Source organism: Peromyscus leucopus, chromosome 5, assembly GCF_004664715.2.
Source record: "Peromyscus leucopus breed LL Stock chromosome 5, UCI_PerLeu_2.1, whole genome shotgun sequence".
NCBI classification, from domain to species: Eukaryota; Metazoa; Chordata; class Mammalia; order Rodentia; family Cricetidae; genus Peromyscus; species Peromyscus leucopus.
The window spans coordinates 8,281,454-8,300,368 of NC_051067.1; the positions used below are offsets into that span (position 1 = coordinate 8,281,454).

The 18,915-nt window shown below is 45.7% G+C and overlaps 1 protein-coding gene across 1 annotated transcript in view; it reads right to left on the reverse strand.

The window, feature by feature from the left end:
- Window positions 1–700: 700 nt before the first annotated feature.
- The window catches only part of Pcbd2 (pterin-4 alpha-carbinolamine dehydratase 2), a 49,740-nt gene continuing 31,525 nt past the window's right edge, over window positions 701–18,915 (reverse strand). The window contains exons 3-4 of the mRNA XM_028863419.2: window positions 2,174–2,254; window positions 701–953 (exon numbers count right to left, since the gene is read on the reverse strand). Coding sequence (XP_028719252.2) covers window positions 858–953; window positions 2,174–2,254 — 177 coding nt within the window. The 3' untranslated portion in view covers window positions 701–857. The remainder of the gene's footprint in view (window positions 954–2,173; window positions 2,255–18,915) is intronic.

The following is an 18,915-nucleotide window of genomic DNA, read 5'->3' on the forward strand; positions in this document are numbered from 1 at the left end:
CAGCATAACAGCTCACAAACATCCGTAAGTCCAGTTACAAGGGATTGGACACCCTCTTCTGACCTCCACAGGTACCAGGCATGAATACTGTGCACAGACACATGTGCAAATAAAACATACAAAGCCAGGACAGTGGTGGCGCACGCCTTTAATCCCAGCACTAGGGAGGCAAAGGCAGGAGGATCTCTGAGTTCAAGTCCAGCCTAGTCTACAGAGTAAGTTCCATAGCAGCCAAGGATACAAAGAAACCCTGTCTCAAAAAAACAAAACAAACAAAAAAAATCATATACATAGAATAAATAAATCTGAAAACAAAATTCCAGGTTTTTTTTCCCCCAGGCCAGTCTGGACTATATAGAAAATCCAAATCCAGCCTGGCTATACAGTGAGACCTTGTTTAGAAAAAAATGTAAAAGTTCTATTTCTTTGGAAATTTAATTCCTGTAACAAGCCAGGCCAGGGTGGAGAGACGGCTCGAGAGTCAAGAGCTCACACTGCTCTTCAGAGGCCTAAGTACAGTTCCAGCACCCACCTCAGACAGCTGACAACTGCCTGACTCACTCTCCAGGGGATCCTGCACCTCTGGCCTCCATAAGCAGCTATATGCACACACACACACACACACACACTTTCAATTTTCAAATACTAACTCAGGTGTTTATTATATGTCTGACTAGATGTAATGAAAAATATCTCAGGCTTCAGGTTCAAATCATTCTGTATTTAAGCACCAACTATACAAAAATGTATATATGTAAAAACAAACTAATTTATGACTTAATTTATTCACATAAATGGCCTTCAAAAACACTGCAGACAAGCCAGGTGTCAGATCTTTACGTGCGTTTTCAAAGAGATCACAGAGAAGCAGCAGCATTTTCAATGAACTGGGCCAGCTTCACGTCCCGTTTGCTCAAGCCTCCACAGTCATGTGAGGTGAGAGTTATCTGGACCTGCGAAAGGAAAAGCAGCTTTTCAGATCTGAGAGAGACCTGTGGGAGAGACCCTAGGTGGTTTGGAAATCAATCTATTTCTCAACATTCATATTTGAGAATTGCAGGTAGATGATTTAGAAAATGCTACATTAGGAAAAAAGATTGCATTTCCCAAACCCAGAGAGCTTGGGGTGCGGCCTGCACATGTAACAGCCACCCGGAGGGAAGGCTCCCAGAGGACAAGGGGGGTCAGCTGCCAGCATGGGAAGCTTGTTTCCTGGGAAGAAAGAACAGAGATGAAAGCTCCACTTTAACTCCCAGAACTTGAATTACACCAGCCCTGTTCAGGCCACTAAGGAAGGGCAAGCCGACCTATCAGGCAGTACCTGAGTGAGGTAGAAAGGCAGCAGGCTACCAAATGAGGAAACATGGGTGGGGGCATCACTCAACAAGATTAAAAAGCAAGGGAAGTGTCTGGGAAGGAGCGTTCATCCTGGAACTGGACAATTAGGAATTGCTTCTTTTTAAATCACAGCAGTGAAGTTCTTTTTCTCAGAGAGGATTTACAAACCCTTGAAGAAATCTAGACAGATATCCCAAGTGGTGAGACACTCGAGGGTGTGGCTGTTCTCACTGCACCCCTTAAAACTTTTTGGTCTATGATCTAGAGATCAACTCTTTAATAAACATTTACCACAAAGAGACAGTTTCTGAGATTTATTTCAGCAAGAGACATAAGGCCATGCTATCTGATTTGCTACCATTCCTTTTAATAAATTGTTTTCAAATTAAAACTGTGAGGTCTCAGGTAATTGAGGTGGCCATGGCAACACATGCCTGTAATCCCACAAAATGGGAGGCAGAGGTAGGAAGATCTCTCACCAGCATGGTGTTCATAGTGAGTTCCAGGCCAAATAGGGGTACAGAGAAGACCCCGACTTAAATAATAGATCCCTCCAAACAAATACCCCTCACAAAAACATAGTAACATTTTATCTTCGTGGCTGATACCCAAGGTTAACTCAGGAAATCTAAACCTCTGGAATAAATGTTGGAAGACAAGCCTAAGGGCAAAGAACTATAATTCTGCTCTCAGGAAAGCCCTGAACTGTGCTAACAACGACACTCTGGGTTTCTGAGAGAGACTAAGAGAACACTTCCTTAGCACCACCTCATTCATAAAGAGGCTCCTTCAATCCCCAAATGAAGGAGATCCCAAGAGAAAGAGGCCCAGCTACCTTGTTGTACACGTTGAACCATTCTGGGTGATGATTCATCTTCTCTGCTTGTAGGGCAACCCTGGACATAAAGCCAAAGGCCTGCAAAACACCAAATACAGATTAGCAGCCCCGCCCTGCACTCTGTAGCTGGGAGACCCCGAGCCACCCAACCAGACAGGCTCGCTGGGACGCTGGGGAAGCCTCGGAAGTCATACGGGAAGGGCTGCTCTCTGTAGGCCAGGGCACCAGGGCAGCAGACTGCTAGGTGGAGAAACAATCTGGCTCAAATAAACAAACCAGGAAATGAGTGTCACCTAGTGACCTGTCTGGACTGCTTAATTGTCCTAGGACTCCGGACTGCACAGGAATAATTTCCCTTCAACCCAGTGCCCTGGGTCTACCTGCCCCAAATCAAGGGAGCCAATTTGCTCCTAACCATTCCTTCTGTTTTTAGTGAATGGGCAGCTCTGGCCATCAGCTGCAAGACTGTGGAGAAAGGCTCACAGCTGTCCCAGCCCACACTTCAGGGGACAGCCAGTGAGGTCTACCTTCACCGCCAAGCAGCCTGAAAGAAAAGCCCCATGTGCCTGCTGGGGAGCCTCTGACTACAGCCCCACCAAGCTGAGGTGACAGTATGCTTCCACAGAAGATAAGCCTGGAAACAAACCGAGGACCCCACCCAACAACGTGGACAGCTGGGACTCACACCACAGGGAAAGCAGAGACACCACGCAGAAGGCCACCATTCTGAGGAAAACATTTTTCTTTTTTGCGTCCTTTCATATTTTTATGAAGGCGATTGCAAATAACAATCCTACTTTACACTAATCCCTGAAAGGGCCACTCTAGAGGGGACCATAAAGTATCCAGAAGCTGAAAACAGGATGAAGGGCTGTGGACACTGCCACCAGCCAGTGCAGTCACGACCACACTGGTTACCTGCACTGGACACACCAGACTGGTCCTGTGAACTGTCAGTCTGGGTAATACATTTTAAAAGGAAGGGGAGGGAAAAGTCCAGTTAGCTATGTACAGAATTATCCAGAGCAAAACAAGCGTACTCTCCTGCCCCTACTCATTCCAAATCTGACTCCCTAGGTCCCACGGAGGTACAAGTAGCATAGGGAAGTCTGGTTTAATTATCCAAGCACGGAGTTAACAATGCTGGGTGGGATTTCTACTGTCAAAGTGACTGACTTTATTCAGCATTAGCTGAAGTAGAAGACTGGCTGCCCTCAGGGACAGATGTGGTGGCTCAGGGCCTCCTGGCCTTCTGAACCTGGGACTCTGGACTCAAATTCTGACCACCACTCAACTGTCATTTGACCCGAGGCCCCATTCTCTTTTTCCTTCTCTTTCTCTCCCCAACTCACCCCTGGGTTTTGAGACAGGATCTCATGTAGCCCAGGCTGACCTCAAATTTACTGTTAAGTGCTAGAAGTACAGGTATGTGCTTCCATAAACGGTCTCCAGGCTCAGCTCGCTCGCTCGCGCTCTCTCTCTCTCTCTCTCTCTCTCTCTCTCTCTCTCTCTCTCTCGCTCTCGCTCTCGCTCTCGCTCTCGCTCTCGCTCTCGCTCTCGCTCTCTCTCTCCTCTCTGTTAGTTTTTAAGATTTAGTTTTTAAATAATGTGTACATGTATGTGCTTTTGAGTGCATATGTACACCTTGAAGCTGGAATCACAGGTGGTTGTACACTGCCTACATGGGGAACTGAACTCTGGTTCTCTGAGAAGCAGAGCACCTGCCCCCCTCTGTCTCCTCTTGCCCACCCTCCACACTCACCCCACCTGCCCACCTCTGTCTCCTCCCGCCCCACCCTCCACACTCACCCCACCTGCCCACCTCTGTCTCCTCTTGCCCACCCTCCACACTCACCCCCCACCTGCCCACCTCTGTCTCCTCCCGCCGCACCCTCCACACTCACCCCACCTGCCCACCTCTGTCTCCTCTCGCCCACCCTCCACACCTGCCCACCTGTCTCCTCCCACCCCACCCTCCACACTCACCCCACCTGCCCCCCTCTGTCTCCTCCCGCCCCACCCTTCACACTCACCCCCTACCTGCCCACCTCTGTCTCCTCCCGCCCCACCCACCACAAATCTTTCTCTCACACATTCATGTCTATTCTCTTTGTTTTGTGACGCACCAAGATTAGCCGCGGTCATCTGTGTGACTTCAGTTTGAAGCGATCACTACAGCCTGGTGTGTGGTGATATACTGTGTACCCTAATAAAATTTTCCTGAAGATCAGAGAGACAAAGAAACAAGCACAGCTATGCCTCACCTCGCCAACTCCAAGAATCCTCTGTTTGAAAGCCTCTGAGTCCTTAGCTGAAAGGTTCTCAGACAAAAAGCCTGTAGTTCCTGTCTCCTCAGCCTTATATACCTTTCTCCACCCAGCCATATCACTTCCTTCTTTGTGCTGGGATTAAAGGTGCGTGTGCTTCCCAAACAGAGATATGAGATCTCAAGTGCTGGGATTAAAGGTGTGTGACTCCCAAGTGCTGGGATTAAAGGTGTGTGACTCCCAAGTGCTGGGATTAAAGGTGTGTGACTCCCAAGTGCTGGGATTAAAGGTGTGTGACTCCCAAGTGTTGGGACTAAAGGTGTGTACCACCACTGCCTGGCTCTGTTCTCTCCTAGACTGAATCAATCTCATGTAGTCCGGGTGGTTTTGAACTCACAGAGATCCAGACGGATCTCTGCCTCCTGGGTGCTAGGATTAAAGGTGTGTGCACCACTGCGTGGCCTCTATGTTTAATCCAGTGGCTGGCTCTGTCCTCTGATCTTCAGACAGATTTTATTAGGGTACACAGTCTATCACCACATTTCCCGCAAAGAAACGATCCCATCTGCCTCCTTCTGTTGTGTAATATTTTGTTTGTGTTCTGACAAATAAAGCTTCCCTAGAGATCAGAGGGCAGTTCTAGCCACTAGTTAACCACAGAAGACAGGCAGTGGTGGCACATACCTTTAATCCCAACACTTGAGAGGAGGAAGCAGGAAGATCAGGAATTCAAGGCCATCCTGGGCTACTCAAGATTAAACCAGTCTAAAAGAGAAACAGAGCCATGCATGGTGGTGTATAACTTTAATCCCGGCACTAGGGAGGTGGAGACAGGATCTCACCCCCATTTGGTCTGAGGATTTGTAGAGATAAGAAGTCTCTAGTGACTGCTGTTCTGCTTCTCTGATCTCTGGGCAAGTTTTATTTGTCAGAACACAAACAAAATATCCTACAGCATCCTTCCACTTTGCAGACCGAAATCTATTACCTACCTAGTTCAGAGCTTACACAATGAAAATGTCCATAGCAATACATGTCCAAGTTATCAGATCTGCTGCTACAGGAGTTTTGATGAGTGGATAACAGAGAAAGGGGGAGCTGCAAGGGTGGAATGCAATGAAGGAGCATGCCCAGAGGACCATATCTGCGGAGAGCACGGAACATGGCCCTTCTTTCAAAGACGCCTTTTTACAGCCCTAGCTATGGCTTACCAAGCTTCTAACCGGGACCTAATGACCAGAGTTACTAAGAGTATAGACCTTCTAGAATCATCTCACCCAACAATGCTAGAAAAGCTCGTGGCAGAACAGACTCACTAGCAACCCAGTGCGACTAAGGAAATGAGCAGTGAAATAAAATCAACAAGCTGGAGAGGTGGCTCAGTAGTTAAGAGCACTGCTGCTCTTGCAGAGGACCTGGGTTCAAGTCCCAGCACCCACATGGCAGTGCCAGTTCCAGGGGATCAACGTCCTCCTCTGACCTCCTTGGGTACCAGCCATGCACATGGTGCACAGACATGCATGAAGGCAAAAGCACCCATAAATATAAAATAAATAAGTTAAAAAGAAACCAACATGAGCTTCAAGGATAGAAAAGAAATATATGAGACTAACATAAATTTAATTGCTACAGTAAAAAAAAAGTTGTAAACAGGGCCAGGGGCCAGGGCAGCTCAGGATAGAACACACCTGTCCTTGGTGTGAAGGCCTGGGTTTGATCTCCAGAACTGAAAGGGAAAAAATTGTAAAAGAAACAGAGAGAGGCTGGGGAGATAGCTCTTGCCTCCCAAGCCTAGGAGTTCCATCCCCAGAATCCTTGTAGAGGTGTAAAGGGAAACTCCATCCTACAAAGTTATTCTCTGTTCTCCACACACATGTTCACATGCACACACAATAATAAATGATATAATAATAATATAATAATAAATAATGCAACAATGTCAGCTGGGCAGTGGTAGCACACCCCTTTAAACCCAGAACTGGGGAGGCAGAGGCAGGCAGATTTCTGTGAGTTTAAGGCCAGCCTGGTCTACAGAGCTAGTTCCATGACAGCCAGAGCTACACAAAGAAACCCTGTATTAAAAAAACAAACAAACAAAAAAAAGGAATGCAACCATGTCTCCGCATCTTAGCAAAATTAATAAACTTAGAGTCTTAAAAATCCTTTTATCATTTAGTCAGAAATTCCACGTATAAAGATGAGAAGAAATCTGTTGACTTCAAATCTCCACATATCGCTATTCAGCACTGGAAGTCAGACAAAACTTACAAAGACTTTAGGAAATGGAACTGAAAACAACCATGGGGGGGGGGAGAAATTGTTTTGTTGGGTTCTTTTTGTTTTGCCAGACAGGGTTTCTCTGTGTGTAGCCCTGGCTGTTCTGGAACTCGCTATGTAGACCAGGCTGTCCTCGAACTCAGATATCTGCCTGCCTCTGCCTCCTGAGTGCTGGGATTGAAGTCATGTGCCACCAGGGTAAGAATTTTATACCCAGTTAAACTATTTTTCAAAAAATAAAAGCAATAGCTTGATGTGGTGGCACACACCTTTAATCCCAGTGCTCAGAAGACAGAGGCAGGAGGATTTCTGTGAGTTCCAGAACAGCTAGGGATAGCATAGTGAGACCCAGTCTCAAAACAAACAAACAAACAAACAAATAAAAGCAGTGGACTGACATTTCAGAAATACAATAACTCAGGTCAGGAGATGGTTCAGTGGTTAAAGGTCCTTGTATGCAAGCTTGGCAATCTGAGTCCCATCCCCAGAAGCCACATAAAAACAGAGGAGAAAGAGCGGGTTCCATCAAGTTGTCCTCTGAACTTCACATTCATGCTCTGTCATGCCTACAACACATGCACACACGAATTTACACACATTTAAATTTGTTTAGATGAAAAGAAATGCAACAACTCAGAGAACAACTTTCATTCATCCTTCTGAGGAAACTTAAAGAAAGAGTTATAACTGAGAGTCGAGTGGAAGACTATGTCAAAGGTGCTGGTGATGAGAATAAATTCACTAAGTTCTAGGACTCCATTTAGCACAACTAAGCAATTAAGGAACCAAATGTTATCAGCTAGAACAGGAAGAGAAACACAGGCAGGTTGAAAGCTGGAAGACAAGTGTTAGAGATCTTTAAAGGCAGAAGATCGGAGCAGTGGAGCCAGGAAACAGTATCAAGTAGAACTGAACAGGGCAAGAGGGGGGAGAAAGTAGATGAGGAGTTCTGATATCCTGCAGTGGGAATGCGCTAAGGAGAAAGGGGCTACATTTGCCATGTAAACTTGTATGTGTAATAATAGTACCTTCAAAATTGAAAATAAAACAAACATTCCCAACTCAGGAAAAGACAACTAAAATAAAACTTGAAAACACACCAAAATACCACATCTAAACAGCATTACTCATATATAATTTAAGGTAAGTAGACACTGCTTTTGTAATGTTTACAAAACCAAACAATCAATAAATGTGCACAGCCTAAATCCAAGCAATTAAAATCAAAATAAGCTCATCAGCAATGACGACTAACTATGAGTTATTTGTACTACACAAACACAGCCTCAAAATTAACAAGGCAGAAAGTGCAGAAAATAGAAGGCAAATAAAACATGTATGTTTGAGTTGGTGGGTTATCTTACCATAAATAAGCCCTCTTTTTTGTTTGGTTGGTTGATTTTGTTTTGTTGAGACACGGTTTCTCTGTGTAGTCCTGGCTGTCCTGGAATTTGCTCTGTAGACCAGGCTGGCCTCAAACTCAGAGATCCACCTGCCTCTGCTTCTGAGTGCTGGGATTAAAGGCGTGCACCACCACCTGGCCATGAATAAATCTTTAAAATGTTGTGCGAGTTAGGGGGAATTGACGGTTAGTTCTGATTTCTTTCTACAATAAATAACCCCCCTTTTTAAAGAAGTTTGTGGTTAGATGGGGCGGGAGAAAGACTGCCTGGAGATTAAGAGCACTGGCTGCTCTTCAGAGGACCCATGCTTAATTCCTAGCACCCTACAGTGGCTCACAATCAATGTAACTCCAATCCCTAGGGACCCAATGTCTTCTTCTGGTACCTCCTCAGGCACCAGGCACACACTTGGTGCACAGACACACCTGCAGACAAAACACCCATACACATTAGATAGATAGGTAGATAGATAGACAGACAGGTGATGATAGATAGATAGATAGATAGATAGATAGATAGATAGATAGATAGGTAGGTAGGTAGGTAGGTAGGTAGATAGATAGATAGATAGATAGATAGATAGATAGATAGATAGATAGATAGGTAGGTAGATAGGTAGATAGGTGATAGACAGACAGATGATGGATAGATAGATAGATAGATAGATAGATTACATAGATGATAGATGGATAGATGATACATAGACAGACAGACAGATAGATAGATAGTTGATAGATAGATTATAAGATTTTTAAAACATAAAGGGAGAGGAGGGAGTGGGGTAATATAGATGAAATACTCACATATGAAATTCACAAAAAAATATACAAATATAAATGTCTTTGCTAGGTGTGGTAGCACACACCAATAATCAAACACTGAGGAGGCTGAACCAGGAGGCTCCCCAGCTTGAGGCCAGCCTGTGCCACATGCTAAGGAAAAGCAAAACAAGGGGATGGAGAGAAGGCTCGGCAGCTAAGAGGCCTCGCTGTTCTTCCAGGAGAGTCAGGCATCTCATAACCACCTGTAACTCCAGCTTCGGGGACACCTACACACAGATGTACAGATATACACAAAATTAAAAATAAAATGATTAAAAACAAAAACAAAAAAACACTCAAACCACAAGCCAGGCTTGGTGGTGCATGCCTTTAATCCCAGGGAGCAGAGGCAGGGGGATCTCTGGGAGTTTGAGTTCCAAGTCAGCCAGGGCTACATAGTGAGACCCTATCTTTAAAAGGGGGGAGGGACCAGGTAATAACAAGATGCCACACAAGCTAACTACCCGAGTTCAAGGCCTGGAACCACAGTGAAAACCAGAACCAACTCCTTAAAAGTCACCCTCTGACCTCTTCACATGCACTTAGCACACATGTGCCCATGCTCTCACACAGACACTCATGTACACATGCATGAATATATACATGTGTACACACATGCACACACTCGAATATACATGCAAGCCCATGACTTTAGAATAAACAGTTCTACTTCTCAGCACACGTCACTGCAGACACTCAGGCACCAGTTACAATAACGGTCACTTTGAATACCCTCCTACCTTGTTGCAGCACCAACAAGGAGACTGGAGGAGAGAGAGTGTGGACTAGGATACACTTACACACAGGAATATGATGCAGTCATCAAGAAGGATGAGAAAACTACCCTCTGACATGGAGGTACTGCCAAGATCTATTAGGAAATGAGAAAAGCACACGCGTCTGTGAGCAGCGTGATAGGACAGGCCATGCGCAGCCTCCTCCGAGCACTCAGCTCTTAGCACAATCTGCAGGAGACATGGGAGCAATGTGAGCGGGCAGGAGGCACTGGCTGGGAGTCAGGTGACCAGGGCCAGAAACAGTTAGAACTCACGCATTCTTAGTACCTTTTGAATTTGCACAATGAATATATCTGATCTAGTTTTAAAAATTAGTTTGGGAACAAAAATGGAGGAGTTGTGCAAATTAAGTTATCACTGTAAAGGGAGCCAGGACCCTGCGATGTATAGTAATGTGGTTCATATTAAAATACTTGGGCTCACGTCAACGTCTTAACATATGCCTACCTGTTGAGGTGGGTTTTAGTGCCAATTTACAGCATAGTTTGTCTATGAGCCGTGTTCTGTTGAGCCACGGCCATTTCAAACAAACATATGGTCAACAAATAACATATAATGGCTGATAATAGTTTCAGTCTTTCCTGTATTGCAAATTACAAACATTTTGTGAACAAGCCATGAGCGCATGATGAAGTATGACTCCTTAAGTCACTCTGCCATTTCAAGGAATGTGAGCATTACAATCAGAGCAAATTGGGCCGATGAAGTTTGTCATTTGGAAATCTCCAAATCATCGGCAAGCAAAGGTTTTTTCCATGAACCCCAAATCAAGTCCTCTTTGGAAACTTGAATTTTTCTCAAAGTTACTTTTGTTTCAGTTCACTCCGTGGAACCATGAACACTATCAGATGCACAAAACCAAAACAGGAATCCCGTATCAATCTGTGAAACGCGTAACAGCACCCCAGACTTAAAGCACAGCCTCGGTCCTAACAACATGTATGGCTTACTGAAGCTCGCAGGCTTAACTCTGGGCACATTGACAATATGAGCCTCTGAGTCCTCAGTACAGCTCCCTTTGATATATGTCCTTCAAATCAGCTGCCTTCATATTTTGATTATAGACTATTTTAATTACATACTAAAAAAGAACCTATCTCCCACTAAGAAAATGAGCACCAGGTACTCTCAAGTAATTTCACCAGTACAATCTCCATTAAGCCGTTAAATACTTCCCTCACTAATTCAATGAATTAGAACTCTCTATTGTTTACGAAGCACCTTCATGTTTGTGGGCCTATAACCCTTCTTTTAAAAAACACAATTGCTGTGGAAGGAAACGATATTTATGTCTGATTAGAAATGAAAACACTATTACATAAATCAGTTTGGGCATTTCTTCACGTCTTGAAACTTGATCGGCAATTTCCTCTAATTGGTGATCAAGGAAACTATCTTGTGATCAATTAAAGTAATTACCAGATTCCGGCAACACAGCCTACCTTAATTTCAGCTAGAGTCTGCACTTCTTCAACTTTAATTAAAAATAATGAAAATTATTAAACAAAATACAAGGCAAGATCATTGCCAAGCATGCACATGTCACGGGACAGGACCTTCCCTCGGCGTTGGTGACATCAATCACATAAACATTGCTTGGTGCACAGAGGAGGACATTCTCTGCCCCCACATATGATTACACATCTCCCCATAACTTTCACACTGGAAACACTGCTCACTATTCCCGTCGCTGCAAAGGAAACATGAGATCTTAATTTGAGGGTCAACACAATATTCTTGACCAGAATTGTGAGGGACAGGCCCAGCCAAAGAGGTATTTCACTCATGCTTTTTCTCTCTGCACGTGAGCCCAGGAGTCAACTACAGAGTTTGCGATCAGAGACCTGGGTTCCACTCCAGACTGCAGTAGTCGCGGTTACATGACATCAGCAGAGCTCCTTAGCAGGGCTCCCTCCTGTAAGCTGAAGCACTCTGTGTACCACCCTCCCCTGTGCCCGGCACTCTGCTAAGCAATCATTGCCTCTGGTTATGGACAGCAATGCTTTAACACTGTAGCACCTGTGGCTGAAAAGGAAAAATTCTTTCCCACACCAAGACCAGCCTGGAAACCAACAAATTTATCTTTGCAATGTGAGAAAACCTGCAGCATCTTGAGAACTGTTTCTTTAAGTTGCTGTTGCCACGGGAAGACTTCCTCGGCGTCTGTGAGCAGCTCACCCAAGGGACTAGTCTTCTGACAAGCATGGGTGTGTGTGTGTGTGTGTGTGTGTGTGTATGGTGTGTGTGTGTGTATGGTGTGTGTGTGTGTATGGTGTATGTGTGTATGGGTGTGTGTATGGGGTATGTAAGTATGGTGTGTGTGTGTGTGTATGGGGTGTGTGTATGGGGTGTGTGTATATGGTGTATGTGTAGGGAAGTGTGTATGGTGTGTGTGTGTGTGTGTGTGTGTGTGTGTGTGTGTGTGTGTGTGTATGTGTGTGAGGCCTGAGGACCATTCCTCAGGCTTCCATCTTTCTGGGGGCAGACACAGCCCCATCAGTCCTGGGACAGCAGTCTACCTGCCCTCTACCTAATCTGCTACAGAGCTTACATTTCCAGTAACTCAGGACAAGAAAACCCAGTTCTGAAACTGAACTGGTTTTCTCATGCCAATGTTCTCATGCTCTCAGGTAGAGCCAGCCCCTCTTCCTTGCCCCAGGCTGAATTACTGTCCTCTTAGTTAGTGATGATATAAACATGCCACCTGGGAGATAGCATGCTCACTTCTACAGACACACACACTAATGATGATGGTAATAATAATAATAAAGAAAAAAATTTTCATTCCAACATCACCATTTCTGGTAGACAGCCGATTGGAAAAAGAAAGCTGCTCTTTAGCTAAGCAGGGCACCACCTTCAAAACACATCATTAACAGAAAACACAAGGCTGCAGAAGCAGGACCTCTCACGTAGTGCATGCCTGGGTTCCCACACCAGTGAAGCCTCCCCCTGACAGGAATCTGCCCACAGAAGCTCTTGGTTCTCAAGGCAGCAGTTTGCTCTACGTAAGGCCCTCCACATGTGGTCTACCTAAGGGCCCTCCGCTCCTATTCTGCTCATAGTCAGAGGTCCTCAGACAGATCTCAGACACTGATTTATACCCAAAAAGGGCATACTAGCCACGTTGCTCTTCCCCCAAAAAAGATACCACCCCTTTCTGACTTCCTCCACACACCTGTCCCAACTGCATTCCCCACATCTCCAACGGCTCCTCTTGAGCAGACTGCCCGCCGGGTCTGATGATCCACTTGGATTTCTCACAATCCTCACTTCTGCGTTCTTCAGATCAGCACGTGCCACCAGTTTCCTGACTGTTCTCTTCCATGGATGCAGACAAAACACTGGCTTCAAAACCAGCCCAAGAGAAAGCCGCCAGAGAAGCACTTCCTGGAGGGGGTTAATGCCACGCCATTGCCTGGTACCTACTGCTCACCATCACCACGCAACAGCCTCGGGACCGAACAGCAGAGGCGTCCTTACCTGGTCCTCCGACATCAGCTGATTCCTAAGTTTTCAGGACCTCACGAAGTGAGAAGTGTTAGAGAAATTACCACAGAACTCTGTTTTCTTTGAGCAATCTCTCCAAGAACTGAACTTGAAGCTCCTTGATATTTTCATCATTTCATAAAGTTCAACTTTATACAGAAAGGGTGTCTGTTTTCAATGTCATGCATGCAAACCATGTGAACTCAGAATATCAGGCCAAATACATTAAAAAAAAAAAAAAAAAAAAAAAAAAAAAAAAAAAAAAAAAACCTGAATAATATGCAAAACAGCAGTTTCTTCCTGATTCACAGACCCTTCCGGCTGCCTCAGCCTCCCAAATGCCAAGGTTCCATGCCTGGCTGCTTTTTCCTGGGGGGCGGATGGGGGGAAAGGCCTCATGTATCCCAAGCTGGCCTTGAGCTCCTGTAGCTGAGGATAACCTTGATCGTCTGGCCCCCTACTCTCTCCATCCCCCTAGTCTTAGGATTACAAGTGTGCACACCATGCCCAGTTTATTCAAACTGGCGAGCAAATCTAGGGCCTCATTCAGGCAAGGCAAGTACTGCACCAACTGAGCCACATCTCCAGGCCGGCTTTTCTTCTCCACCATCAACCAAGCGCTTTCAAGGCACTTGCTCCCACAACCGCTACCACCACCACGACGGCGACGACGCAGTCCAGGTTTACCTCTTAGGTGAAGCCCCAGGGACCTCTGCACCCTTTCCCAGGGACAGGGATGAGCACGTATTAAACTAAAGATCCTACGGCTGAGGGTGGAGGGTGAGAACAGGGTCTCGGGCAGACAAAACACCCATCCCCATTATCATCTCCAGGGAGGAGGGTCACAAATATCTGAAAGGAAAATAATGCAAATCTGTCGGTACAGTATAGGCATGCTGCAGGTCTGCACACGACATCACCAACCATCCGATGGCACAAACAGATCTACAAAGCAACCACTCGTCCACGGACATGCTTTCTTTTACTTTGTGTTAAACCAGGAGTCCATTTCCCTTTGGGGTTTTTTAAGTACTTTCTATCACACTTGCCTTTGTTTTCTGTAAGAAAATATATCACCCAAATAGTGGACATCCTGCTAACTCCACAGAGGACTCCAGCGACAGCACAGAACTGGAAGAAAAACAGCTACCAGCACCAAGTTCCAGGACACTGTGCCAAGCAGGCAGCAACCAGTAAAGAGGTTGTGTCAAGTGTGTGTGCATGCGTGCATGTGCATGCGTGCATGTGTGTGTGGAAATGAGTGCATGCATGTGCATGTGTGCATGTGTGTGTGTGGAAGAGCACGCCACAGTGCTGCACCTGGGATGCTCCGTACACTTGTCTTCAGATGCTGAGCTGAAGTAAACCACAGTATACTCAGGATTTGTCACCACCTGTTATGATGAAGCTTAAGGAGAGCTAAAGTCTCACCCTTGCAGACTGAAAGAGGGGACTAGTTTTTGTGTTCCAAACAGCATTACTAAACAGCTCAAGGAAAACCTCAGGGCTCGCGGCCACAGAGAGAGTAAGCAAGCTTAGCGCTCACTTAGGTTTTGGTATCAAGACTCGGTGCTCGGGTGGGTAGTGCCATTGTATCCTGAAAACTTTGAATTCTGGGTATGTCTCCTTCTAGCGTACCGAGTAAACGCCACACCTCTACTGACCACTGTAAAGCGAGGCTGTCCCATCTCTTAATTTCACTGTGGGATGGGGCAGGTCTCATAAAGGCAGGACTGCCGTGCACAGATGACATGCCACCATGGGGTACTGTACATAGGGCTTGATCATGCACAAACTCATTTTTTAAGCTAAAAAATTTGTTCTTTGTGACCAAATAAACTTAGCCAGGCACACTGAAGAGCAACCCATATCAAAAGTTCATAGACGCCCCGTAACTCAGAGGAGAGCAAAGGATGGGGGAGGCACGCAGGAGGATAAACTTTCAGTTCGTTTTCTTCGCTCGTCAGACACAGATTACTTGAACTTCAGCTGCTGGGTCAGTAGGGCTTTCTCCAGCTTGGGTTTTATTTTCTAGTCGCAATATATCTGGGGAAAGTGTTTTCCTGACTGTACGAACAAGGAGGTTGGCTCTCCTTCGGTCTGTCATGTGTCTGGGCAGGGGAAGCCACAGGCAGGGAAGGAGCAAGCAGAAGAGGAGAGGGGGCACCCTGCCGTCTGATGCAAGTGCTACAGGGGAATCCCCCCTTTTGTTCTGAAAAGTTTATTATTTCATATCTTATGCAAATCATACTTTAAATATTAGGCAATAATATTTGAGAAATACCGGAGTCAAATTAAAGGCTTCAATAGTCCTGGCTGAAAACACTGTGATTTTCCTATAAAAAAATTATTCCAATTTGTTGATCTTACATAGGATGAAACATACTGTAACAATCTTCATAATTTATGTCCTGTTGGGACACAATGATTTAAAGTAACATAATACAGAGCCGCATCACAGTTAATCTAAACCACCTGACCAGATAAACACCAGCTCTCCTTCTCTCTTCAGCAAAGGCATTTCTGTTTATTGTCATATCGTTTCCTCATTCTAGAACACGCAGAATAAATGCAGCCAACCTGCCTTCCAGTGGGAGGCTGAGCTGGCCTTTCCCATGTCCGGGGTTTGTGAGCACACTGGTACCGTACAATGTCAAGAGCTTACAAGACAGAAAGCAATCCAAGAATTCCACCCTCAAAATCATTTACAGTGAAGCAAATATGGATTCATCCAGCACAATCTGGACCAGGTGTGGTGTTATGAACCACAGCCTTTCGGTTGGCTTTGGTTTTTAATGTCAGTGAAAAAGTAATTCCGTTTAAAAAATTATGAGGCTTACTATGAGTCAAATTTTTACAAATGCTTCAATCATGCCTCTTGTCATGCTTACAGGGGACACATGATTTGATTAACCAGATGCCCAAGGTAACCGTGTCTTCTGTGGCGAAGAATCCTGGTAGAAGAAAAAGACAAACAATTCGGTATGGCCTGGCCATGTTCCCTTCTGGTCCACAAATGCAGTCTCGCACTTCAAATCTGCAGGTTTCCCTGAGGTCTGCATCCCTTCACCCTCTGCACACACGAGGCCTCACTAGGCGCAGGGAGGCTTCTGGGAGAACTTGAGGAAAGGGTTTAGAGTTTCAAGAGTGAAAGCAAAGCACAGGGTGCACACGCACTGGGCAGATAACAAGTCACTGAGCATTTTAAATCAAAACGAAATGCCTGTCTGAGCAAATTTTTACAAAGGTGGTTGGAGAAGGGGAAAGCAAACAGCTGTTTAAGGGTGATTTCAAACACTGCTTTCTGCTGTTACCGAGAACGTTCAAAGCTTTTCATGCTCCATCGGAAACAGCTCTGCTTCACAGGCTGTTCTGGTCGGGCCTGCCAAGGAAATGGTCTGATGCACTTTATTACAAGTTTATCAATGTGCTTACCCAGGCAAATATACATAATAATCTCCGCCCAAAAAGACTAGTGTGAAACAGGACTCCCCCACGGAGCACAGAGAGAGTGCTGAGACAAGGGGGGGGTGAGACAGGATGGTGGTGCCCTGCCTGCCTCCCACGCCCAGCTCCAATGTGGTCCATACTAGCACACCCCACCCAGTTCAGCCAGTCAAAGCAGAGTTCATCCGTCTCCTGAACACCACGGTTTGGACTCCCACAGGTCTCAGTACAGGAATGGAGGTTACAAGTGGTGACATTTCTTTACAACCTAGAACCTTCTGCTGTAGAAAGTTAGAGAGAGAACACAATTTTGGAGCGCTTTTTCATAAAGTAACAAGTGCCCAGTGACTTGGGCCTGGACTTGACATCATGGACACTTGTAAAAGTTTAAGGTAGCATTTTCAAATCTGCAGTACTGACGGCATTTCAAGTTAATGCTTATCAACAGTGTACATGGTGGTGCACACCTATAATTCTGATGCTCAGGAAGCTGTGGTTCAGCTGGGCGGTGGTGGCACACACCTTTAATCCAAGCACTCGGGAGGCAGAGGCAGGCAAACCTCTGAATTTGAGGCCAGCCTGGTCTACAGAGTGAGTTCCAAGACAACCAGGGCCATACAGAGAAACCCTGTCTTGAAAAAAATGGGATGAGGGAAGAAAGAGGAGAAAGGAGAAAAGGGGAGGGGAGGAGAGGGGAGGGAAGGGGGAGGCTCAGTGGTTAAAAGAAATTATTGCTTTTTTGGAGGAGCTGGGTTCAGTTCCTAGCACCTACACGCCAGCTCACATTTTTTAACCAAAAAGAAGGAAGGGGAGGAGAAGGAGCTGAGTCAGGGGAAGGGCAGGGCGGGGAATCTTGAGCTCAAAATCAACCTGGGCTACACAGTTCTGAGACACTTCTGCTACATAGCAAAACGCTGTCTCCTAACAACAAAAGGCTATGACTTTCCACATGTAGGCTTTCTAGGCTGAGGAGAGGGTTCAGTCCTTGCCCAGCCTTGATGCAGAGGGAGGAGCTTGGATTGACATGCTTTGTTGACTCCCACAGGAGGCCTGCCCCTTTCTGAACAGAGGAGGAATGGATGGGGGGCAGAGGCATACAGGAGGTGGGGGGAGGGAACCGGAAGAGAGGAGGGAAGGAAAACTGGTTGATATGTAAAATAAATAAATAAATAAATAAATAAATAAATAAATAAATAAATAAATAAATAAAAAGTACTTGCCACATAAGTGTGAGGACCCAAGTTCAATCCTCAGCATGGTGTAGCATGCCTGTGATCTGGGGAGGGAGGGAGGGAGAGGCAGGAGGATCCCTAGTGCTTGCTTACCAGCCAGTCCACCCAAAGGCAAGCTCCAGGCCAGTGCAAGACCTGTCTAAAAACAAAGTGGAGAGGAGCTGATGGACACTGACCTCTGGCCTCCACATGCACAAGCACTCACACACTCACACACTCAGACACACATGCATGCACGCAGGCATTGTGTGTGTGCATGCACATGGAGTGGGATTCCGCCTCCCCCCCCCACAATGTGCTCCTAATCTTAACTAAGATACTACTTGTTATTTGCTTCCACAATATTTTCACTGCATGTGTAGCTGCTCCTATGTTCAGTACCAGTTCGAAACCAGCTAATGTTCTAACATGACGAGGACTCAGGTCACCATGGGTTACTGTGGTCTCCCATACAGGTGACGTCTCTGATGACGAACAGCCTATTCCTGGGCTGCAGTATGACCAACATCAATCTCTGACCTCCCCACAGTCCCAAACTTCCATTTTTATTAATCTATGTACCAGAAGGCTACTCCAACATGTCTAGGGTTCCCTACAGAAACCCATGCCTTTGCACAAGGAGACACAGGAGACTGACAGCAATGATAAGTCCTGGAAAGAAATTAAATGCTCATCACAGAATACACATTATTTGTTACATTGTGGTTCATTTAGTTAAATGTCTACTTTGTGGAGCTAAGAACATGTTTTACATACAGCTAACACACAGAAGCAGAGTGGTCTGGATGGGAAGGGCATCAAACGTGCAACCCAGACCTGGTCCCCAAACCCAAACTGCACGCTGCATGACTCTGCTGGCTGTTTCCATGTGGATCACATGGCATCACGGCCACCCATTGCTACAGTATGAAAACTAAAGTATCAGCCAGTGTCTGACTGTGTTCTGAGTAGTCAGTATTAGCCACAAACTACTTAATTTTCATCATATACATCCAATACCCAAGTA